General features: G+C 36.7%; 1 protein-coding gene across 2 annotated transcripts in view; it reads left to right on the forward strand.

Moving 5' to 3' along the window:
* The window catches only part of GRB14 (growth factor receptor bound protein 14), a 67,244-nt gene that overhangs the window by 5,601 nt on the left and 35,843 nt on the right, over positions 1 to 25,800 (forward strand). Inside the window, exon 1 of one of the 2 annotated variants that reach the window (XM_052793308.1) lies at positions 11,913 to 11,990. The exons of the other annotated variant lie outside the window; for it this stretch is intronic. Coding sequence (XP_052649268.1) covers positions 11,928 to 11,990 — 63 coding nt within the window. The 5' untranslated portion in view covers positions 11,913 to 11,927. Of the gene's footprint in view, positions 1 to 11,912; positions 11,991 to 25,800 lie in introns of those variants that run through there. 2 annotated transcript variants of the gene reach the window in all.

The raw sequence follows: 25,800 nt of genomic DNA on the forward strand, positions 1-25,800 counted from the left end.
CATTCTGTAAGAAATCATCAAGTTTGTTATCCTTGGAAGAAATGTAGGAGGGAGTTGGGTGCTTTTGGCGTGAATAATGTTACATTTATATATGTTCAGATAAACTGAATTTTATGCTTCAGGGTGGAAGACTTTTATCTGAAAAGGCCAAAAACCCCAGCTTTCCTCTCATGTCCAAACACAGCATGGTCAACTAGGTGCATGGTGGGAAATGTTGCCTTCCTCTGAGGCATTTGCTGTTATTAGGTGGTGTTTGTGAACTCGTGTGGAAAATCTTATTGTGTCTTGGAGTCTGTGTTCTCTAAGAAGTGAGAAGAAACTGAAAATATAAAACACTTTGTACTTTGTCTCTAATTATGATCAAAATGGATATTAGTAGGGAAAAATGTTAACTGTAAGGAAACATGTTCTGTTCTTTAATATACTTTTGGTTTTCTTTGGTCAAATGAACTAAGAAGAGGTTACTATAGTTTTATGAAAGCTTAGATTTTTAAGTTTTTCCGAAAACAAACCCGGAATCATTTGCACTGGAGTGACAGTTCTTGCCCTGCTCAAGGATAAGCCAAAAAGTGTTTCATCACAAAAGTAGTTCAAGGTAATTAGTGCCTTGTTTCTTTAAATTAAATTAGAAGTGCAAAAATAAAACTCAAGTAAATCTCAAGGTGAAAAACACTCAAATCTTTGGACTTTTATCTCGCCTCTTTTGTCTTTCTTGATGTTCTAAACAAGTAGATATTTTTATCATTTAGAATCCAAATATTCTCCCACAGTGTTCTTTCCAGGAAATCAGTTGTGTAGAGATCTCAAATACACATTTGATTGTAGTGGAACGGCACTTCTGTTTTTGCATTAACAAAGATTTTCATGTAAAGCTCTCTGGCAAAGAAGAACTGAGAGGAACTTTATGACAAAGAGCAGATGTTTCTTTAAATGTGTGCTATTCTAAGTTTATGAATAATACTGAGTATTGACTGTTGTAATTGGAGTACCATTTATTTTTTTTACAGCTATAGTTCAGGGTCCTCTAGTGTACCCATTTGAAACCTCATTCTTCAAAATTTTGCATATAATTCTATTAGAGGACATAAATGGCTAAGTAACTGGTACTTAGAGTTCTTCATGACAGATTTTTTGGCTGAAATACCTGTTTTCTCTTGACTTTTAAACAATGCAAAAATGAAAGGATTTTTTATTGAAATGTAGTAATTCATGAATTTCCAAGCAATTTCCAAGGGTTGAAATATCCTTTCCAACCAAAAGATGCATTAGTTAAATTTACTCTGTAATTCCAGTCTGTCTATTTGTTGCCAGATTTCTTTCCAGGTCGGAGAGCATTGCACATATCTTACTTTATCAGTTCTCAGTCTTTTTTTCCTTCCAGCTCCTAAACATATATCTGTTTTTCCCATGTCTTCCCCTTAAATTACACAAAAAAGAGTTTGAAAGGTAGAAGGGAAAAAGTCTTTCCAACCAGTTTACAGATTAACAGAAAAAACATCCTGTGCAGAACCAACTTACAGAGCTCAAGGTTTTTACCTGAAGTCTCTAAGACTTGATTCAGTTGGACTTGTTTTTGTGGTGTCTCATCTGGTGGTCTTCTGCTCATCTGGTTTCTGTGCTCTGCTCTTCATTTAAATGGCTGTACCCTCCCACCAAAGAAAGATTTATAGCTATTAAAGTAAATTAAAATTACTTAGAGCCCTATTAAAAGTTGCTATTTTAGTGCAAGTACCTTTGTGCTTTGACCAGTCACCTTAACGCTGTGGCAGAAAGTCACAGGCCTATAAAGGTAAAAAAATGAGGAGGCGGAGTTGAACAGTTTCTCATTTGAGCAATAAGGAATATCAGCTGGTTTATATTGAGGTGGCCTAGCACAAGCTGTCTGATACATCAACCTGGGGAAAACTTCAAAATAATCACCTGTTTGTGTCTTTTCTTTTTCTTTTTGTATTTTACTTTATCTTCTTTACGTTGGTTCATTCATTAGTGTCTTTCTTACAGAGACAATTGCTTTCTGTCAAACTTCACATCAGCCCTCAACGTTATTACATATTAACCTTGTACTTTGTTACTGTCCAAAACCAACCCAAACAAAGACTCTAAACATTCTGACTTCACAAAAATAGCATGTCTGTTTTTTTTTTTTCCTTTCTAATGAGCAAGAAAACAAGGTCACTCTAACTTTTCTGGTGACTAAGATATTGCCTCTGCAAGCTTGTTGTTTAATTCACTTACATCAGTAAAGTGTTTGTTAGGCTTAAATTGTTACTGTTTGTACTAAAATAAAGAAATCATCAGTACTGTCAAAGATTCTGGTAGACATTTTGCCAGTGTTTGTCAAATTGGAATGATTTTAATCATCCTTTTGGTTTTGATTGTTTTGGGCTTCATCAGCCTGGAAGTCAAAGCTGAAGTTTGCTGTCTTTTCTGTTAGGACTGTTTTCTCAATTCAAGAAACTGCCTCTTCTGTGCCATTTGGGAAGTTGTATTTGGAACAAGAAACGTCTGGTACGTTGCAGTAGATCTAATTCTTCACGTAGAAAACCTTCTCTGTGAATTTGGAAACACTGATTCTCCAAAAAGTGATTCTTTAATATTAATGTCTTGAATTCTGAGTTGACTGCCTGGTAGTTCGGTCCTGTGACACTTCTATAGTACTATGTAACTACCAGGTGGCTAGAGCAGACGGATAAAAACAGTCTCAATTTCTTTGAATATACACGCGACTTGACAGTTAAAGCCAGCTGAAACTGCAGTGAACTTCTGCTTTAATGTTGCTGAGTCACTTTTGATAACTCAGTTTTACTGAGTTTGGCTTCAAAAGATTAAACTCTGATGAATGGAGCTTGAATCCTCATAATTTTCAGAAAAGAATGAGATATGATAGATACTAACACTGTTCTTACTCGTAATTGTTCCCAGGCATAGGTGCATTTGTTTAGGGTTAGACTGGAGAACTGAGAAGTTCAGGTCATTTTGTCACCTGCCATAGACAGATCCATGATTAAGTAAATATTTTATTGACAGATCTTTTTCCAGGTGGCTTCTCATTGGTGGCATTGTCAGTAAGTGATACTGTGGTAAGTGGGGGATGCATCAGTATTGTAACAACAGAATGCTATTGACATCTTCCCCTTACAGACCACTGTCTGATCAAACCAGATAAACATTCCCATATGACTTCCAAGGACACATAGTCTAGGTTAATTAGAATAGTGTTTAGTAACATTCATAATTTGTATAATTTATTCTAGATTAACATTATGATTCATATTGAAGAAATTATGTGGATTGCCATTTAAAGGCATTATTAAAGTAGAAGACCTGAATTCTGTTGCTTTTTGAAGCAGTACTCCTCCCAAAACACACTCCTCTTGTGTTTTTTCTGCATTTTGTTTTTCCTCAACTTTCTCTTCTGGTCTTATAAAACCTCTGCGGTCCTGTTCTAGTCTACTTTTGTCATCTCATTGACCAGTATTGTAAACACCTGCTTTATTTCATGTTCTGTTATTTTTACAACATAAACAATTTAATAGTTGTGAAACAATGTAATAGTTGCGTAGTATTGAATGAGATGAGATAGTTAATGATGAATAGTTAAATTACCTGAAATGCTATGGGTTTGGTAAAGCTGGCAACTTACAAGTTTTCTATTGTGGGTTGAAACTTTGACCCCCTTTGAATTAAAAGCTGTGCAACAGATGGAGAAAATACCAAGCAGTTTACCATATGTTTTACAGTGCTTTAACATAAGATGATCGTGAATTTTATTATTTTATCATAGTAAAACTTTGTTATCCTAGTGTTAGGGCATTAACTGAAGAATGGAGCTCAAACTCAGATCGATTTCTGTTAGGAGTTTTGGTGCAATTTTTAGTATATCCTTGGACTGTTGCATTTCTGATGTTCTGAGAGTTATTATCTATTCAAAGAAGAGCTTGAGAACTATAGAAACAAGCAGAGGAATATCCCTATCCTACTTCTGTGCATAAATGTTGCCACAGTAAGAATAATTAAGATTTTGCATAAACAAAACATACCTCCATATGAACATCAATATCAAGCCTGGTGAGTTTTCACCAGGTGGAATTAACTTGATCATACATATAGAGTAGTCTTAAATATTTATGATTGGTAAAACAATTTTATATTTGTTATACATGTGTATCTTCTTGTAAATTATTTAAAAGAGATAGCTGAGGACTTACTTGTTCTTTCACATGGTAATTGCAGAGCCATTAATACAGTATTTTTTTATTATTTTCCCAATTTTTGCTTCATGATCTTTTTAACTCTTTGCAGTGGTAATCTTTATGCTGTGCCAATGTATTTAAGAGATCTAGCTAGAATTGTAGTGGAAATTGGACCAGTCGGATATGGGACTACTAGGATAGAAAAAGGACTCCTCATTTTTAAATTGCCTCCTTACATCTCTTCCATGCTTTACTTGCCTTTGCTTTCAGGACCAAGTTTCCATTGTGTAAGAAAAAGTATAGAAACTGGCAATAAACCTGAGATCTCTCAGCCTTCTCACCACCCTATTTCATACAGTGTAGTAGTGGACAACTGATATCCAAGTCTTGACATCTGTAGATTACTTAGATGAGTATCTTTAGGATGAGAGTGGTCTGTTTGGTACTTGTATAGCAGGAACTATGATGGCCAGGCAGTGGAAGGGCATCAGAATCCTGTTACTGGCAATTGATGTTGATCTCTTTGCGTGTGTGTGTATGTGTGTGTGCGCGCGTTGTTTGTCTTCAACATGTTTAGAGCTGTTACTTCTGAGGGAATTCACTCTTTTATGACTGCCTTTAATTTGGAAATGAAGATAAAGGCATACCTTCAAGACAGCGTACTTAAGCGTGTCTCTCATGTTAAGAGTCCTGATGGGAGTCACCTCAAAAGGGAAGATTAAAAAAAAAAAAAAAAAAGCTAATCAGGCCAAAGAAAATTTTTCAAGAAGGGCAGCTGTGGGAGGAGGAATTAAGAGGAAGAAGAAACTAGACCTCTCTGTTCTAGTAACAGCGTGAACTTTCTTTTCTCCTGTTTCAGCCACAGAACATTCATTTGCAGCTAATCAGCTCATATTTTAGCCCAATAGTGTATATGATATTTAATACTTAAGTCTCGAGAGAGAAATGTATATCGGTTATCTTAGAGGTGTGACTGTGCATGTAATTAGGATACTGATGAATTGTTCCTGCCTATTTCTGGTATGTATGCATATGCTGCATACCAGTATGTCTATCTCTTTGCTTCTTAACTTGATATTATATCCACGGGAAAACAAGATACAGTAGATTGCCTTGTGATCAGAATTAGATTTTTCAGAGACTGCATTCTTAGGCTATAAATAGCCTTTTTATATTAGTTATGTTATGATAACTCCTGTTACTGATTACATTAAGACTTGGAATTTATGAACAGCTGCAAGCACTTGATAATGGCACAGAAATGGTATCAACTGTTGAGAAACAGGCTGGAAGTTTGCAAGAATTTATTCTCATAATCACTAGAATTTACTGCTATGTAGTGAGAGGGAAGCCCACGCAATATGAGGGTTTTCTTATAACTTAATCGACAGAACTTTTTTATCAGTGTGCTTTTCAATCGGGCTTGAACCTATTGATTGTGAAAATAGGCAGCTGAAAAGCTTTGCAAAGAGCATGCATTAACAAGGCTTTGAGATCCCACAAGAGCAAGGTCATTTAGACTGCTTGTGATGCTGAAGAAGAAGGTTTAAATCCTTTCTTCAATTTGAAGCGATGTGGATAGCAAGTCATTGCTCCAAATTGAGCAAAGCCGGCTCTTCCTAGTGTTTTTATAATCAGTAGTTCTGAAAAAAAAAGAGATATTTCACAGCTAAAAGTTTTAATTGGCAGTATTCTGATAGGCTCTAGTCCATGATTAGTCACTTGTGTAATAGTAAATTACTTTGAGTTTATTGTATTCAGGTAACTTCAGAACATGGAGCTTTCAAAGGAAGTTTGCGTGTTGTCTCCTCTGGGCAACTCACTGGGCAATGAGATCCATTTTTACCCAAGTGTCCACATAACTACTCATTAATATGATCTTAGGATAATATCCTTCTCATTCATGGAAATGAGGAACAACCATGAAAAGGATATGCTGTGGGTTTTGTGGGTTTTTTTTGAGTTTGTTTTTTTTTTTTTTCTTAACGTAAGATCAGAAGTCAGTTGAAAGGATTTTGGAAAAGAGTTCCTCTTAAGTTACTTCTGAGAAAGTTTTGTACTTTGTCCTTTGTACTTCCGCACATGAGACAATGACCTTATTAAATAACGCTGAAGTTTAACCATTAATACATTTTTGAAGTAAGTTAAGTATCCAGTAGGAGGTTTGTAACTGTTCTTTTTTAGCAGGCATTGGGCAAACAGATAGAAGAGTCATAGGTATGAAAGATAATGTCAGTCTTGCAATGTTAACACTTTGGCAGTAGCTGGCAAAAGCTTATGTAAGGAATAGACTTTGTGGAAAATTGGAATATGTAACTGCTGTGTCAACCAAGCCCTACAGAAGACATAAGATATTCTAAAGTAAGAGGTCTTTGGAACAGCTGAATGATGAACTCATCATGGTTGAGTGTTATTTTTCTTCTGGGATGGAGACTTCCCAAATCCTGAATGAGTTTATAAAACAGAAACTACTCAGCTTTTCAGGCCCAAAGGAGGGGCATTTGTAGGATAACTGCAAAGAAGCAGTGTGTAAGTTAGTGGAAAGGATGAGTAGGTCTAGGCTTTTACTATAGAGGTATTGTGGAGAAGTGATGAAAAAATAGTCCCAGTCTTTGTATTTGGGGCTTATACATTGATATATACCTTCTATGAATCGCTCTTAATCTCTTCCTAAACTATTCCAGCAGCATTACAGTTTTGAAGTAGAGATTGTACTTACCTAAGTACAAAAATCATGACCTGGGAAATTATTCGTATAGACTCCTCTAAATAAGATTGAAGAGAATATTTACTGTTGTGACTCCGAGATAAAACACATTACTGATTCCAGTCCAAGCAGTCTTAATGTACAGTGAGGAAAATAAATGGTTTGTGGAGGTCTCATACTTGCTTGACTGACTGCTATTGGTTGATTTCTGTGTAACAGAAATACTAACATGAGAAAGGCTTCTTTTTCTCAAATGAAACTAGCTCTGTCAAAAGGCAAACATATAGAGACAGTAAAACTGAAGCCAGTGATTCAGCTGTGGCACCAAGAAGCTGCCTTATGTGTCTTTGTCCTCTTACTTTATTCCTGCAACCTGTGTTTCTCTTTGCTTTGGTTCTCTGTGTATTATTAAACACTTTTTCCTGTGGAAAACTGACGCGATAAAAAATTGTTTTCTAATACAACCAGCCTGTAATCTTGACTGTCAGAAAGTACAGTTGCTGAGAATTTTTATTGAAGAATCTTGTTCTAAGTATGTTTAAGGGTCAGTTTGACCCAGTTATATCGTAGCTGTAACCAGGGGAAAGAAGGAAGCTGACACATGGGTTAGTAATTGAAGGATAGCATTAAAAAGGAGGAGTTCAGAGTTCATGTGGTACATGTTTCTTGGCCAGCAAAAGGACAGCCATCTGCTGAGAACTATGAAATGACATATTTGGAGTTGGCTTTTCCGTGCAAGGTTTGGGATCTAGGGTTATCTTGCTTTGTCCTTAAACTGCTCCAGCATGGTGTGTTGTTTGTAATGCCTGGTTCATCCATGGAAAGGCTAGAAGAGGAAGAGCTAAAACTGAATTGTGCTAGTTCTTTTTGTGGTGTATTAGTCTCTTAAAATAGAAGCATTTAATAGGTGGGTAATTGTATGAAGAGACAGAAGAAGAGAGATCACGATGGCTCAAACTTCATTGTGAAGTTCCTAGGTACGTTATAATATGTATGTTGCTTTACAGGTAATATAGTCTGTTCTAGTGCAACTGTTTCTGCATAGGAATCAATCATTATCACCCTCTAAGAGGGTGTACTGTATGTTCTGTTTGAGGAATAAGACCTTGTTACATTTCTTTGTGTAAAGGACTATAAGAGTAGAAAGACAACAACTCAATCACTTCAAAACCTTTCTTTTGTGGGGTGGTTTTAAAGAAAATAGTTATTTGCCAAATGTATGCAAATGTACCTATGCAAAAAATACCCTGTATGTGTTTCCACAGTCATGTTGACGGTATTAACTGACTCTTCTTCTAGTAAAGAGACAAAGTGTCTGTGCCAAGCAGACAGGAGCACACTCTCAAGGAAGTGCGGATAGTACCACAAATAACTCACCTGACTTTATGTTGGCCTTGTGTAATCATTTTCTGCCTTAGCTTAAAGAAAAAACAAGTACCAAAAATAGCATCAAAGTTTTTTATAAACCTTAATGAATTTATGCTCTGTAGAATTTTTCTTCATCTACAGAAGCAAAAACTGAGTCTGATTTGCTCTTGTTCCCTATAAATGCCCACATTCCTGTGTTATGTCTGGCAGAGCCAGGAATAGATCAGCCGTTGTGAGTCCATATCCAGTGCCTTAAGTACATCACTGACCTTACTCTACTAGCATGATATCTCTATTCCATATGTTGTTATAAAACCCTTACTTAGAGCTACTAACTCTTAGTAAGAGCTTTTCAATTCTTGCCCACTCAATTTAGTCATGCTTTCTTTAGTGGCAAGAAGTAGAAGTGGTTTATATTTTGAAGTATCTAAAAAGTGTCTGCACAGTGTTTTCAGAACTGTATCTGGTAGCTTAGTGACAAAAATAGGAGTGAAAAGCTGCATGAACATAGTCATTTTACAGAGCTCTCAGGCAAGTGAGCTGGATCTGATTTCCTTCCTGTCCACCAGCATGAGCAAAATTCTTTGCAAACCTGCCATGGACAAGTCGAATCTTTAACTTGTATAAAAAAAAATAAGTGGTTATATATGTTTCCCTGAAGGCATAATTGGCTTTCAAAGCCTTTCGGTATCTCACATTTATCAACAGAACTCCTCTTGACTTTCACATCGTGAAGTGGTTCTGCAAGGCTTGTACTTAGAAGTTGAGATGTCCTTTGTTTGGTTTTTTTTTTGTTTTATTTTATTTTAATTTTATTGGTGTTTGTGAAATTTAAGAGATGAAAGTATTCCTCAATGTCATTTTTAGTACTCTTCAGTGCAACTGATGTGTACTTTCATTAGTATAAGTAAATTACTGTAGTATTTTTGTTTAAAATCAAGTCATATCTGAATATTAGATTTTTATTACAAAGTCTAACACAACACTTAAGTTTTTGCTTACTTCCTAAATAGGTCTGGTCTGTATATCTGACTGGAGAAGATAAAATACAGATAATCGCACTGAGGAAAATAATCCTCTGCTTCACCTTGCAGCCAAATAGGTCAATATTATTCATAGAATAAAAAGCTGCATGTGCTTTTCAAGAGCCAAGGACCTTCAGTACTCAGGGGTAAGGAAGAATGGCTTGGGTTATTTTTGTTTCTTTCCCAATAAAGCCACTAATGCGATGCACCAAGATTTACAGTTACTGTTTGCCAAACATTTTTCTGTAAGATCCAAGGAAAAAAGATAGTAGAGTTTTTTGTTCTGGTGCTGCAAACATATGCATGTCTAATATTCCTGTGAGTAAAATGCTTACAGGATCAGGCTCTGGTACCACAAGTTGTTTTCTGAATCTTACAGCAAAATTTTGAAGCTATATTATAGAATTTTGACAACATGCTCCCATAGGAAATAAAAACTGTGTGCCTGAAAGGTAAAAAACTAATTGCAAACTCTTGACATTTATCATAGCTATCTCTAGTAGAAAAGGATGTTCATTCCAAATGTTACAGAATTAACACTTTAAACTTGATTTCTAGAATAGTTTTTTATTCTTCTGATTTCTCAAAAGAGTAATAAGGATTTTGGACTGGAGCTTAAGAGAGAAAAATAAAAGTAAATAAATACAGTACCGTAAACCTAGAAGATTAGTTGCTATGGACCTGTTGCTGCTATAGACTCAATGTAAAATGAGTGAAAGTTAAACCGGAAACTTTATTATTAATAGAGCTGAGGAAATGCATAATATCTGCTGTATTTTAACTGGTTTTATGGCTTTATTAAAAGCTCTTGTTTTAAAGCTAACTGAACAAGGATCAAATGTCTGTCTCCAAACAAATTCTCTTTGTGACTTGGCATCAGTTTCTTACCAGGTTTTTTCCATCTTGTATGTCTCAATCAAGGACAACAGGTTTTGAAAGTTTAGGAAAATATTTGTCTTCACTTCCTATTCCTTGGCAGTATTTTATGACTTTTTGAAATCTGCAGGTAAAATGCCAGTGCATTGTAGGTTTTAGTTCCTGGGAGGGAGCTGTATTCTTTTTGTATTTACGGTGTTTGTTCTTGTTCATCAACAGAATTTACCTAAGCCCTACTGATTTTAGGATTTTGAGAAAGTGATTTAGCATGAAAATAGATGCTTTGAATCCATGGATTCTGAAGTATTTTACTGGTGCCATTGGCCTGTTACATAGCTTTTGCCACTTACAAAACTGTCAAAACAGAAAATTACATGAAATCATATTGTTTATCTTTAACTTGCCAGTATATGGTTTTGTGTGTCTTGGAGACAAGATTTTTTTTTCTAGATGTTTTGGGATTACTGCAGAGTTTGCTCATCTCCACTTACTGAGGGAAAAGCACTATCAATATGATCTAGTGAATTTTAGCATGGATTATTGTAATATTTGCCAAGTCAGTTCTGAATGCTTCTAGGACATATACATTAGATGTATGCGAAATAATATACTTGCAGTAACTTCCTATGAAACTACAGTAGTCTGCATATCTGATACATTATTGTTTGAGAATTATGATTGCTTAATACAAATAATTTTTGCGGAATGTCTGCAGTCTTCACCTATGGTGAGCAATGTTTCTGATACAAACTGCTTGTTCAAGAGTTATGAAAGAAATATCCAATACCACAGTTCTAGCATCTGTTTTAATAATTTGGTTTACAACAGGATTATTGCTTAGTCATGCTGCATAAAACCAGAAAACTGTTTTTTTTGCTGTTAAGCACGTTATGAGACCTTTAAAAAAAGATTATAGCTTGCCTTACCATATAAGCAATGCAAAATTTTACTCTTTTTGACGAAGAAGGAAAGAAAAACCCTGAGTTCCTTAGTAGAACCACGTTAATGAAACCAGACTTGTTATGCAGATATTTGATACATAAAGTAAATATGTGAGTGGGGTGATCAACAACTTGAGTTCATAAAACAGTCTTAAATTTCACTTGTAACATTTTATGTGACACATTTTCAGGACTTTGTTGCATTGCAAAGGTAGAAATTGCATTATTTTAAGTAAAAGGGGAGTTTTGCTGCCGCTTTGAATAAAGGTAGTTAAGAATCATAGAATTAAACTCCGTGGATTCAGTGCATCTATTCTTATGCTCAGTTACTTTCCTGAAACCCTAAGATCAGAAGCACTGAAGAATATTTTGTTTGCTGGAAGAAGTCAGGGGAAAAAATGCAACACTGTAACCACTCGGTGTAAAGTGCTAGAATACAGTCTTTACCCATTTGCTTTTTGTTTTTGTTTTGACAGTGAAGACTAGGTTCTGAGTGATAGAAATGCATGTTGTTCTGGTTATTTTTATAGCCAGAGGTATCAGTGTGGGCCTTTCCAAGGACAGAAGATGAGTTTTCAAGCTCTTCAGTTGGTTGATTTCTAGTTACTCCTACCCCAGTGTCTTCTGTAATTGGCTTTGAGTAGGACTGGATTCACATAAACAGAGTGACATTTACTACATCCTTAGTCTTTTCTTTGCACTGCCTCTCCAATATTTGGGTTATGAAAAGTTAGGCTTCAAGGAATATTGCTAACTACTTTGTTCTGCTTCATGTTATCACCTGGATGAAGGTTGGCGAGTTCTCTGAAAAGCAGACATGAGTTTGTCTTCAAGAAGAGTAACATTGCCTGCAGTTATGCCAATAACTCTGCAGAAATGGGTATGGCATTTAAATCAGTCTTGTGATTCTGACTTTAGTATGGGTTGGTAATACATTTGCTTAGTGTAAATAAACAATGTTTAAAATAAACAGGGCTATATTTAATTTTTCACTTGATTTTTTTATTTCTGTGGTGTAATAAGAATTTTTCTTTTCTGATAAATGTAGATTTTTTTATTTCATCATATGAAGTATGTTTGCATAATATACATATATATGTGTACATAATTGAATATTTGTTACTGTGCTCTTTTCTCTGTTACTATAATTCTGTACCTTGTGCAAGAAATTGATTTTGCTTACAGATTAATGTAGTTTTTAAATATAGTGTCATAAATGCATTTCAAAATATTAAAATATGCCGCTGTAGAAGGCTATGGTACTGTTCCTAATGGAGGATTATTGGAGTACACTTCCACAGGCTTCGGATCAGCCTTAAACACAACATACTTTTTCCTCGCCCTCTCTGGCTAACACCTTAATAGTGGATGGTCCATCATGTATTTTGGGAATCAGGGTAACACTGTGTGGTGTTTCTCTGTAGCCACTGTAGCTTGCCTTTTTTGTTATCTACCTAAAAAGTGGAAGCAATGCAAAATCACTACGCCTATGTGCACTAGGATTGCCTAGTGTAACTCTATGCATTGGTGGTATCTATGAAGTTAAAAATACACACAGAACTGAAGTATGGAAATATGACTCTCTGCTAAGTCAGATATATTAACTTCTAAGAACTTAGTTCAAACAAACTGTAAGTAATTCAGTAGTTCGATTTATTTTGTAAATGTGTAGATATTTTTCAAAAATTCATTGCTGTATAATGTGCCTGAATCATTGTTAATAGACTCTTCTGTTACTCAGAGACTTTTAATATACCAGCAGTGTGAAAAATGAAATGCCACTGAAATATTGCTGCAGTATTAAATGGTTCTCATGAGCAATTTACACAGGACACAGCATATACTTCTTATGGCGTAAGTCCAGTGGGTCTAAAGTAGTATATGAACACATAGCTCTTACTGATTTGGGATGTATGGTATTCTTTTAGATTACTTCATTGTTTGAGTTGGAGGGAAAACCTGTGAACATACAATTTTAGTGTGATTCATTGGTACAGATTAGATTATACTACTGTCTTAACAACATGATCATATACTACTTTTCTGGTATAGTAACTTCCCTTTCAGATTTAGATGCATGCAAGATGTGCTCATACAAAGTTTTATCCGAACGATTTGGTATATCTCTGTTTACACTCCTCAAAAATACTCTTTTTAAAACTGTGGTTTAACTTTAACTTCCCAGCTCTCAGCCTCTCAATCCTATGGTTCCCTCCCCTTCCTCTCTTCCTCCCCTCAAGACCCCACCCAGTCTCAAATCTTCAGTTGTCATTTTATTTTGGGCTGTTCTTTGGTTATTTGTATGTTAGGAGATGAGGGTGTTCTTGCAGCATGTACTTGTGTTGGACTCCTCTGGTATGCACACAGCAGTACTTGGTGCTGTGTGGGAGGGGAGAGATGTGTAACTTTGCTCAATCTAGCATTCAGAAGGCTAGGAAACTCAGTCTTAACTGTACTGTATATTTTAATGGATTGCTTTTCTTTTGGTGTTGAGAGGTGAGCATCGTTCTCTGAGGAAACTTAAGGTTTTTTCTCTTTTGACAGTGCACGGTGAGTAAGACTGTTTTCTGTGCATTCTCTCCTATTTTAAAACAAATATTTTCACACTACTATCAAATTAGCTGTCAACAGTTACTGGCTTTACTTCTCTTTATCTGTGCACTTTGTAAGCTCAAAATAAAAATAATGGAAGTAGGAGGAGGAAGCAGCACAGGATGTTGCCTTAGGTACGTAGGTATTAGGTTACACACAGTTGCAAAAATTCTCAAAGGCATGTGTCCTCACTGAGGGCTCACTGTATGCCAAATTTAATAGTCCTGTTTATGCTTCTGATGTTTGTATGTATGCATGTAGAATTCCTCCTGAAAGAATCTCTTCTCTCTGTTCAGAAGGTGCTTTTGTTATTTCTGTAGCAATACCCTGATTTCTGGAACTGGAATACTGCAGGGAGGGAAGGCAGGAAGGCAGGCAAGAAAGAGCCTTGCTTGTAAGGGGTAATATTTGTGAATGCATATGCATGTATAAATTTGTTTTTGTTTCTTGTGGACATTAGAACCTTAGACATCACCTTTGACTTAAAGTAGTGCAACTTTTATTTTTTGTAATACAAGAAGGACCTGGAAATGTAAAAATGTTACATTAGCACTGCATAGTCAAGAGAAACTTAAAGATTAGCTCATAAAGTATTATTTTAGGCTGTTGATCATCCCCAGTCATTATTTCTTAAATTCATGGAATGGGTAATTATGTAAGTAGTCTAGTTTAGTTATGGTACTGCAAAAATTGCAAGTCTTCGGCCTTTTTTTTTTTCGGCCTTTCTCTTTCACAAAAGGTAAAATTTTGCATTATCAATGTACTAATCTGGCTGCTCTGCCAATTTCTTGAATTCATGGGTTTTTCTCATTTTCATTCCAAATATCTAATATGCTTTGTCCAAAGTTAGTTCATACTTCTTTCTGTTTTAAAGTCTGACTTGAAGTACTTATCACAGTTGCTATGCTTTATTCTTAAGTAATATATTTTTAAGTAAAACTACAGGGCCTCGTTTAGATTCCAAGGGGTCTTTTAGCACAGGCAGAAAAATGTCTTGCTTAATAAGCATGGGGAATTATGCATATTGAGTACTACTACAACCAGATTTATGGTGTGTATATAGACTAGACGTATAATTAATCCAACACAGTTAGACTAAATGTCTTCTTTATCTTTTGTGTGAATAACTTAGTACTTTTTTAAAAATGTTTTTAAGAAATTAGATTTAAAAGGTTATAATGCATTCAAAACATTGTTTTACAGTCAAAGACTGATCAAACACCCGCAAGTCTACTAGACTTGTTATGTGATAAGTAGAAGAGTACTTATGCACCTGATATTGGATGCAAGAGGTATAAACAGTGAAAGTTGTAGTTTTTTCCACAGCAGCTGGGAACTTCATAGCATGCTAGGTCACACAATGTTAAAAAGCCTTGGGTACATAGGCAGTATGTATTGCAGCAGAACAATTTGTAGTGGTTCTTGAAGAAATTGCATAGTGTCTTTTAAATGGAAGAAATATTGATTAGAAAATGAGGATGTGATTTAGATTGCTCAAATCTAGGACTGGTATAAGCATGCAAATTTCAAGATTCTTTGCATCTTTATTCCATCTATTTTTCTGGCCTGAAATCACACGCTGTTTTAATCAACACTTGCCCCTCCCCCAAGGAAAAATGGTCACTTAAGCCAAAGCGTACTGAGAATTAGTAATGTCTGTCTGCAAGACTAAGAGCATGAAAGTAGTTTTTCGGTTTTGCATTTGGGTTCCCTGAGTTGAAAGGCCAATGCGCTAATCCAGGAATTTTACATAAGGCACTTTAAGTGACATGATAATGGTGTCATTAAATGGATACCTTTTATAAAATAACTGGAGGCAGACAAAGCATTCATGTATGAAACATCTCTTCATAAGGACAGTTTGAAAAATAGTCATTTGAAGATGCATAAACAACACCTGTACACTTTTCGTCTTTTGTACAGTAATAAAAATAAAAGAAATACAATAATAAATAATATAATAAAATAATAAAATAAAAGAAAGGGTAACATCCTGCAAAGATTTGAAGACAGATGAGAGGTTTAAGTGGGTGATGGACTTGAGTGTGCTTTAAAGACTTTAGGAGCAGTGGTTGGAAAACCTGTGGTGGTTAAGTATTTGAATCACTGTAAGGTCTTACTCTTAATGGAATATTTTGTTTCATGACTTATTGGGGGGTCTGAGAGAAGATAATGGGGATAACCACAGGTAAAACAGTAAGATGGGCCTGACTGGAAATTCAGTATAGAATTAGATCTTAGAGATAAATTACCAGAATAAAGCATCAGGATGTGCTGCTACTGGATCTGCAGAGTTTGATACAAACAGTAAAGGTTGTGAGCCAGAACAAGAATGGAGGAAGGCTGAGGAGGAGGAATATACATGGGAATGGGCAGAGACCCAAACTGGATTCAGGAGACTGTTATTGTGTTTTTTGAAAAAAAAGTTTATGTTTAAAATTGCTAGAAGGCCAAGCCAGTATGTAGGCTTAAGCAAAGGTCTTGCCACCTTTGTGTATCTAACATGTGCTAAGATAGCTGCATTTTGTTTGGGAAGATCTGGAATTCTTGCTTCCTCTTGATAATGCATGAAAACTTTGCAAAACTAGTTTTACAAGTATCTACCTCAGATACTTGTTTGAAGGAGCATACAACTTTCCTGTTAGCTATGAAAGAATTCGTGAACTGCCTAGAATTCAATCACCCGTCATATTGTACTTGCAGATGCTAAGTTACCTACTCATGGTAGAGGCAGACGTGATGCTAGAGATTTAGGTTGTGGATGATAGGGAAGAAGGAGGGTGGCAGACTAGCATTTTCTGTCATTGCGGAAGAGGTCTGGTTAGGTCCAGGGACTGTTGAGAAGAGAACTACTGACGGGGCCTCCTCAGGGGAAGGTGTTGCAGGACTTTTGCACTCCCTGATGATGTTGGCCAAATAAATCTAGATCTGATACTATACTTGAGAATGGTTCTAGGACCAAATTTTGCTTTGAATGTGTACTCTTTATACTCAAGCAGGCACCTAAAAGTGGGTTCTGGTATAGCAGTCATATACTGGTTGCCCAGTCATGTTTCCTGCTTTGAATAACATGAAACCAGTAAAGCTTCCTACCATTTCTGTTGTGTATAAAAATGATCCCACATGTATACATGAAATAAAAATGGGTCTGACTTCAGCAGTCCCTATGGTTCAGCTACTGGGGTGGAGAGGGAGGTTTTTTCTATCCTGTGACATTCCAGTCTCTACAAGGAATCAAATTTTACAGAATATTTTGTACACAAATTTATCAACAATCTTGAAATTTAAAATGTATAGCACTATGCTGCATAGTTACCATGAAAGGTAGATAGGGATGTATGTGTGTGTGTGTGTGTGTGTGTATGAGAGGGTGAGTAATAAGTGCACACAGCTTTTTAAAAAGTGTTTTAAAATCTCAGAGGTTTAATACACTTGGTCATTACTTGTCCTTTGTATAGTTTGACAAGGTTTAGTGGCACAATTAACGTTGCACTCTGTGTCCTCTCTGTCTTCAGTTCTTGAACAAATCTTTGATATGTTTTTCAGTTTCTTCTTGCCTTCTTTGAACATCTAACGTTCTTCATACAGTAACCAAGGAAATTGGCAGTGTTTAGTGCCCTACTCTGCTCATAACCCTTTTCTGTTGGCAGAAATCCTTTGGGAAAAAAACCAGCTTTTTCATCAATTGAAGAAAGTGCTTGGCCATTTTCTAGCTCTAGTACTTTAGTCTCCTCTTGAATAAATTAGGCTTCAAGAAGTCAGAACTTGACCTTCAGACTGTGTTATCTAGCCTTGAAGTGTATCAAGAGCTATTGCTGAATAGTTATTTCTGCTGGTAGTAAACCCTGTACTGATTATGCTGCATTGCTGTATATGAAGGGAGAAACTCAACAAACTGCACACGAGGTGTTAGTGTCAGTCCTATGCGAAAAATCGAATTTCCCTTACTTATATGTCTTCTGTGTGTTACTTTCAACATGCTACAATACATAAGCAAGTACCTGAAAAATTGGAAGATTTTATTTACTTTTGATAAATTGAAGATATGCCAGTGAATACAAAGAAATTTCATCACCTTGCACCAAGGAATTATTCATATTTAAGCTCACTTTCTTCCTCATTTTCATGCTGTTGCTATGGGTACTGGCCATGCCCCGTGCTGCCCCACTCCTTGTTTTTCTGCCTTTGGGTCAGGAACAGAGGCAGGACCAACCCAACAAAACGCCAGCTGTCTTAAGGACCTAAAGAAGAAGTTATGACTGTATGATCATGTATTGGGTTTGCATGGCAAGGTTTTGGTAACGGGGGGGCTACAGGGGTGGCTTCTGTGAGAAGCTTCTAGAAGCTTCCCCCATGTCCAATAGAGCCAATGCTGGCTCCGAGACGGACCTACCGCTGGCCACAGCTGCGCCAGTCAGCAATAGGAGTAGTGCCTCTGGGATAACAGATTTAAGAAGGAAAAAAAAGTTGCTGTGCAACTGCAGCCAGAGAGAGGAGTGAGAACATGTAAGAGAAACAACCCTGCAGACACCCAGGTCGGTGAAGAAGGAGGGGGAGGAGGTGCTCCAGGCGCCAGAGCAGAGATACCCTGCAGCCTGTGGTGAAGACCATGGTGAGGCAGGCTGTCCCCCTGCAGCCCATGGAGGTCCATGGTAGAGCAGATATCCACCTGCAGCCTGTGGAGGACCCCACGCTGGAGCAGGTGGATGCACCTGAAGGAGGCTGTGACCCCATGGAGAGCCTGTGCTGGAGCAGGCTCCTGGCAAGACCTGTGACCCCATGGAGAGAGAAGCCCACACTGGAGCAGGTTTTCTGGCAGGACTTGTGACCCCGTGGGGGACCCACGCTGGAGCAGTCTGTGCCTGAAGGACTGCAGCCCATGGATGGGACCCACACTGGAGCAGTTCATGAAGAAATGTAGCCTGTGGGAAGGACTCACGTTGGAGAAGTTCATGGAGAACTGTCTCCCATGGGAGGGACCCCACGCTGGAGCAGGGGAAGAGCATGAGGAGTTCTCCTCAGGAGGAAGGAGACAACATGTGATGAACCGACTGCAACCCCCATTCCCGTCCCCCCTGTGCTACTGTGGGGGGAGGAGGTAGAGAACTCAGGAGTAAAGTTAAGCTGGGAAGAAGGGAGGGGTGGGGGGAAGGTGTTTTAAGATTTGGTTTTATTTCTCATTATCCTACTCTCATTTTGATTGGTAATAAAATTGAACTAATTTCCCCAAGTTGAGTCTGTTTTGCCTGTGATGGTAATTGCTGAGTGATCTCCCTGTCCTTATGAGCCTTTCGTTATATTTTCTCTCCTTTGTCCAGCTGAGGTGGGAAGTGATAGAGTGGCTTTGGTGGGCACCTGGTGTCCAGCCAGGGTCAACCCACCACAGGTCAAAGCTTCTGAATGACTATAATTCTGCTGTAACACTGGAAATTTTACCCTGCTTCCAGTCCGTCCTAGGAAGTCACTACCAAGTGTAAGAGACTAAAGTTTCTGTTTTGAAGTTGTCCTTATTCAGTTGCTTTCAACCCTTTATTTATGTTTACATTATTTCAAGGCAACCTGTTTTTCATAGTTTAAAGTAGTTATATGAGAACAGATTTATTCTGGCACAGTACAGTACATAATGGGTGCCTAGGGAACAGTACAAAGCAAGGCAAGTCAGACTTCCCAAGTCACACTTTCCAAGAATACATATCCAGCTTCTTGAGCCAGAGTTGATAGGCTGTCATCATACTTCTCATATTTCATCATATTTCTCATAACATATTTCATCTCCCCTCTCTGGCAGATGCTGATGGCTGTCTGGACAGCCAACCTATATCTCTACCAATACACGTGCTTGGGCATCAAAAATGTTAACTTGGAGAGACATCTTTGGTTCCTTTCTTTCTCATGCCTTGCACATGCCTGCGGTTACAACTTCCTGCTATTTGTGTCTTTGCTGATACTTTTTCTGTTTGGAAGCACTAAAATTCTTATGAAGGACTGAGACCTGGGAGGAAGTGTTCAGTTGACACCCTTAATGCTTTTCCTTTATTTCTTACTAGAATCCTCTTTTTTTCACTATTCCTCGGTGTACTCTGATTTCTTCACAGTCTTTTTCATCACTCTTGTTGCATATTGTATCATTTCCATCTCTGACCTCTGCCCTAACATAACATTGTGCTTTTTTTCTTAGACCACTTAGACTGCTTTTCTGAACCAGTTAATTCCCTTCTCCACGAGGTTAGCAATTAAATGGTATCTAGACTGAATAGCAATTGGAGCGCTCTGCTTGTCTTGTATTAGCTTGACAGCCAGACTTAACTAGCTCATCAAATTACCCACCAGCTGTGTATGCAAGCCCTCAATGTTGTCATTTTTCTTTTGGTCCTATTGATTGTAACTTGGTCGTGTCTGTCACCATCCTTTTGGGTATCCTGCTTGATGAGACTTTTAGGATGATCATAACACAAATAAATACATACATTTATGATGATATAAACATGGCTTGTGTGTGGGGAAGAGAAGCAGCAGCCAGACAACCCAAAGGACCTCTGAATGTAGGGTATCGCAGCATCTGTAGAGATGAGAAATATGCTACTGACTTCTCAGTTTTCCTGTATGACTGAAGGCTGTTCAGTCTACATACCTCATTTTCATTTTAGAACAAATGATTAGAGGTAAATATTGTCAAAATACACTGAATTTCTGAAATGGTTAGTCTCTCCTTATTACTACATCATCCACTTAACTTTATCTTTCAGCTCCACTTTGCTCTCTCGTTTTAGTGAGTGTCTCCTGCATTAGATGACTATTACATTTTTTGCCAACAATTACAGGGCCTGATTTCCATGCCCAGGTGTTCCTGGTATTTTTTTCTGTTCCTGTAGTGGTTTGGATTTGTTGGCAATGCTGACAAATCTGTAATAATGCCACAGTGTATAGCTGAAGGTTTTACATGGTTTGAGTAGACTTACTAGCTTTATTGCAGGATTTACTCTTTATTTGGGTTTTATGCTTTGGCCGAAGGGAACAATGCTATGTGAATAAAATGAAAGACAAGTTGAAAAGTGCTGAGGGATAAAATGTTGTGTCAGAATAACTATTCTGCAGCAGTTAAACCTTGCTGTTATATACCACCAGAGATACCCAGAGACAGTACAGGGCTTGAAGGATGTTGTAGTCTGACCCAGCAAGGCAGGTTTTTTGGTCTTATACCAAATGGCAAAGTGCTTCTGCATTCTAAAACAACTATTTATTATAGTGGGTTAACCTACATAGCCTTTGTCATATTTGCTCTGGACATTCCTTGTACCACTCCAGAAATTCTGAGAAAATTTCCAAACTGTATCTTCTTTAGTTAAAAATCTAAACTTTGTTTAATCTTACAGAGTCTACATTTTTTTTTCTCCTCTAGCGACCTCCACGGGAATACATAGGTGATAAAGGTGATGACAAAGGCGTTCTTTGCTTTGAAGCTGTGTTGTACTTCAAGTCAGAACTTCTGTATAAAATTGTAAAAGTGAAAGGACTTTTTAAGAAATTTTTTTTTTTAAAATTTAGAGAATCTATATTAGGACTGCTGCAAAGGAAATGGGAAACTAATTGGTTTCTTAATGGTGTTATTCAGAGACTTGGTCTTTCTCGGCTTCAGCAAGAGATCTGCTCTACTGAGAAACCAGCAACATAGTGTGAAAAACCTGGTAGAAACAATAGGTACTTCTTTTTATAGCTGGTATCTCTTCAGAAACATAGAGTGCAGCCAGAAAGTGGCAGTAACAGATCTGCTTTCTCTTGTACTGGAACACAGCATTCTGTTTATCTCTGACAAGTGAAGGATATGTTGGACAAACTGCACTATTAAATACAGAAAGCCTTGTTTAAATAATGTTAGCGCTTTGACATAAATAGGGACAAGTTATTGAAACATGAGGCTGATAACATTCTGCCCTTAACTTTTCTGTACACAGAAAACAGATGTGTATTTTAGTGGCTTTATATTTAAATTTCTTTCTCCCCTGATTTTCATATATGACTTCTTTGGAAAGTAGAGCAGTATGCGGATAATTGCTACTGTATTTCTAGTTCGGGGGATGAAGAACATTGGTGCACTGGGAACTTTTTTCATTTTCTGTTCATTTTCTATTTCACAAACTTTTTTTTTTTTAATGAAGTACTGAAGTTCCTCCTTCAAGTCAGATTCTTTGAATCCTCTAGTATGATTTTCTATCTCCTCCCTCTTTTTAAGTCCAGTTAGTCTAACTGGATATTTTTCCATCAGTATATGGTAAGCGCATTCTAAATGTTGCTGTTGTATATAGTAAAATGTAAAACTGTGTATTACTATTAAATCTGTAAAAGCTATGTAAAGTTAAGACTTAGCAGGCAGTGTGGAAGCAAAGGACTGAAGATACTAAGTACCGTGAAGTTTACTAATAGGGCTGATAAGCTGTTCACCTCCACTAAATTAACTTTTCATGAAGAAAAGTTCACATGAAAGTATGCTCTTATTAACCTTAATGCAATAATCAAGTCCAGTCTGAATATTGGCCTCTTTAAATTGAACAATAAGTCTTTTGAACCTTTATCATAAAGGATGTGGTTTGAGGGCAAAATATGAAACTCTTAGCCACTACCAATGTGAGTCTTGTACCTTGCTAGTTATTTTAGCAATTTGCTATGGATTTCATGAGAAATATTAAGGTAGCTCCAAGTGAATATAATAGGTCATAAAGCATGTACATTTGGCCTAAATAACTTAAGCTTTGTATTGTGAGCTGTATTGTTTGGACATACTGAACTATATGAAAGAGCATGGTGATTCTGACACTAAGAGGTCGTGATGCATGGCTGGAAGGGAGAATAGCTTGTGCGCAGATGTACTTGTTTGGAAGTTGGATTATGTTATGTTCTCTGAGTTTTACAATTACTTTCCCTTGGTTAAAGAATTTTACCCAAGTTTCACTGGATTGTCATCATCATTTATTTATTTATTTTTAATGGATAGGAAGATGTAAAACTCTCTTGTCTTCCTAACTGAGATCTACATGTCTATGTACTGCATTTAGGTTAACTGGGGAGCCACATGTACTGTGCACTGAGGTTGAGGAGTGACCTACATTTGATTAGTTGTCTGTAAGTAGGTTGTACATAGAAGACAGGAATAGGGAACCTTTTACCTTTCCCAGGGCCAAGAGGTTTTTCAAATAGCTTTGTGTCAGATGTTAATGTGCACGCTTAACATTACTCAATAACGTAATGAAAAATAACTGAGACTTATTTTTATCATGGCTTGTAAGACATGGGTTCTCCACTCTGATTTCAAAGTTAGTATGAGTCTGAAATTACTTGACTGTAGCCAGCTGTTCCAAAAATGAACCATGCATTCCAAGTTTATCTTTATTTTGCAGTCTTTCACTCTATAACTGTTTAATCTTCATAATAGCTCTTCTTTTGAAGGACTTGGGAAAAGTTATTGATACCAATCAATGTGAACTGCATTAGCCCACTGAGATTTTTCAGAAGTATGATGATTGCTCTAAACCATTCTAGTAACTGCTATGAACAAGATGGGGAAAAGCATTCATAAATTTAAGAGTGGATTTTCTTCTAGGAAGAGACAGATTCAGGTAGTATTAGTAGATTCTTGTCTATCTGCCTGGCAACATTGGCTCACAAATTTGCAATACAACACCCCAAAATTAATCTGCCACAATAGCCCTTGGGCTTTTCCTCTTTCTCAGGACTCAACAGAAGTTTATACCCTATGCATATCAGATGAAGTAATAGATGAAGCCTAAGTCTCCATTCCTGTTCATGTTAGGATAGACTGAGGTTTGCCATTTAAGATTCTTTAAATTTTAGACTCTAAACCTTCTGTTAACTATTTGATTTTTGCCTTTTTATTTCCAGTGTCCCCTCTATTTAAACTGGCAATTTTATTTCACCTGTAAAGAGTAGATCTGGGATCGTGTTCTTCCATATCTGTTGTGAATAATTAACACTAAGAAATAATTTAGCTGCTCTGCAGTGTGTTTTTCTTTTATAAATGATCCTTTGACTGCTTAATCATTTGACAGACCTGCTAATTTTCTTTAATTTCTCCTATTCCATGGAATTGTATTATTTGAAATTTTTGCTAATGAAGTTTAAATTTCCTCACAGCTTTCAAGTTATTCATACGCATCTTACCAGTTGTACTTGAAATGCCTCTTTAGCTGATTTTGTTTGGAATCTCCATAGTCTGACAAAAATCTCTGGTAAGGCAGAATAACTTGAGACTCTCTATGTAAATAAATTGTCCCATCCATGCCCGCCTGTCCTTATAATATGTGCATTCCTTCTAAGGACTTTATTGTGGTTTTTACTTCTATAGATGCCTTTGCATTTCTTACTCCTGATTCGGTGCTTTGTAGTGGTAATGGCTGTTGATGTTGATAAATCTTTCACTTTCTATGTTTAATCTATGTGTTATTTATTACTGTAATTATAGTAACTTTTTGAGCAAAGTGTCATATAATTATAGTTATCATATAGTTAACAATACTCCCACTTTCTGCTCTAAAAATAGTTGTACTATGAGCTAATTGTCCAAAGCATGGAAGTTGCTTTCTCTAGACCTTGCCTTTTGTTCAGTTTTATACAGAGAAATGAAATCTTCTATAACTATTTTATTACTATTTATAACTAGCTTCTGTTGACCAATATTGAAAACGTGAATGTGTCAAATTCAGGATTAAATAATGATATTTATATTTTAACTTCCCTGTTGTCTTTCAAACCTTGTTTCTTTTCAGTTTTACTGACGTTGTCTTTGAGATGATTGCATGTCAGCATTGTCCTCATTCTGCCATTTTTTCTAATATCATAATGTGATTGTCATAACCTTAGTTCGAAAGAACTTTGCTGATATATTTTTGCACATAGCTGCTTATAATTTGGAGATCTGCATAATTTAACCTCCCTTTTTATAATACGTGTTTACACATCTAAAGCAGTAGTCATATGAGGAAGTCTAAGTGCTTTACAAATCTTATATGAGTTCAATCTGTTACCCTGCTGTACAGAAACGGATTTCAGTTACCCTGCCCCATTTTACAAAAAGGAAACCAAGGGACTAGTACGGACTTGCCCAAAGTCAGATGGCAAATACATATTTTGAAACTAAGAATTGGACCTTTTTTGCCTATAGGTAATCTCAAATATTTTGTATCACTGCTTCACATTGCTATTCAATTCCTTTTTTTTGTATGATTTTTTCATTCATGGGATGGTCAATCTTGTGCTGGATTAGGTAAGGCACAGAGTCTGTACTAAGAGTCTGGGGGAGAGGAGTGACTGTATAGGCTATATAATATAGACAGTTGCCATAGTGCCATAGTAAACTATCAGAAGACTACTACAGAAAATAAATAGAAATTGTTTTAGTTGATAATGTGTGCATACTGTTACCGTGAAATAAAACATTTTTTTTAATATGGTCTAACCGAATATTTAGGTCTAAAAAAATTCATTGTGTTTTGAGGCAACAAATCAATGAGTTGCTAGAGAAATTGAGCTTGTCAGTGGTCTTATATTTGAATAAAGGCTGGAAATTGACATTATTTTTGCTTTTTGAAATGTGATTTTAAAAATGGCTAGATTTTGGAAAAAATATCAGATTTTTCTAGGTTGTGGTAGGAAAGATAGGCAATTTTCCTAGACTTTGCTCTTGCTTTCTTGGCACTTTGGTTTCATTGCAAGACAGACATAATTGATTATTAGTGGGTTTATATCTTTTAGTGCTTATGGGACCATACTGCAGTCTATCAATAATAGGTAAGTGTATACAAAGTTCACTTTTGGTCACTTGGAAGAACAGCTCCTCCTCCTTCGGGCAGGTGCTTCGTTCTTTGATGTTTGCTGTCCTTGTAATCAGTGACTTGGCTTACCTTCAGTTTCTTTAGATTGATCTCCCAAGTCTTCAATATATGGCTTCACAAGTTGTACAAGGTGCTTAACTTTTCCTTAATAGTCTTGACAGTCCTACTGAAGAAGATGACAGTTTCATTTCATTTCATTTCATGTCACTTCTAAAGTGTCCAGTCTGCCTATTTTGGCTTTTATAAATTTTCTGG

The sequence above is a fragment of the Harpia harpyja genome, chromosome 7 (assembly GCF_026419915.1).
Source record: "Harpia harpyja isolate bHarHar1 chromosome 7, bHarHar1 primary haplotype, whole genome shotgun sequence".
NCBI lineage: Eukaryota > Metazoa > Chordata > Aves > Accipitriformes > Accipitridae > Harpia > Harpia harpyja.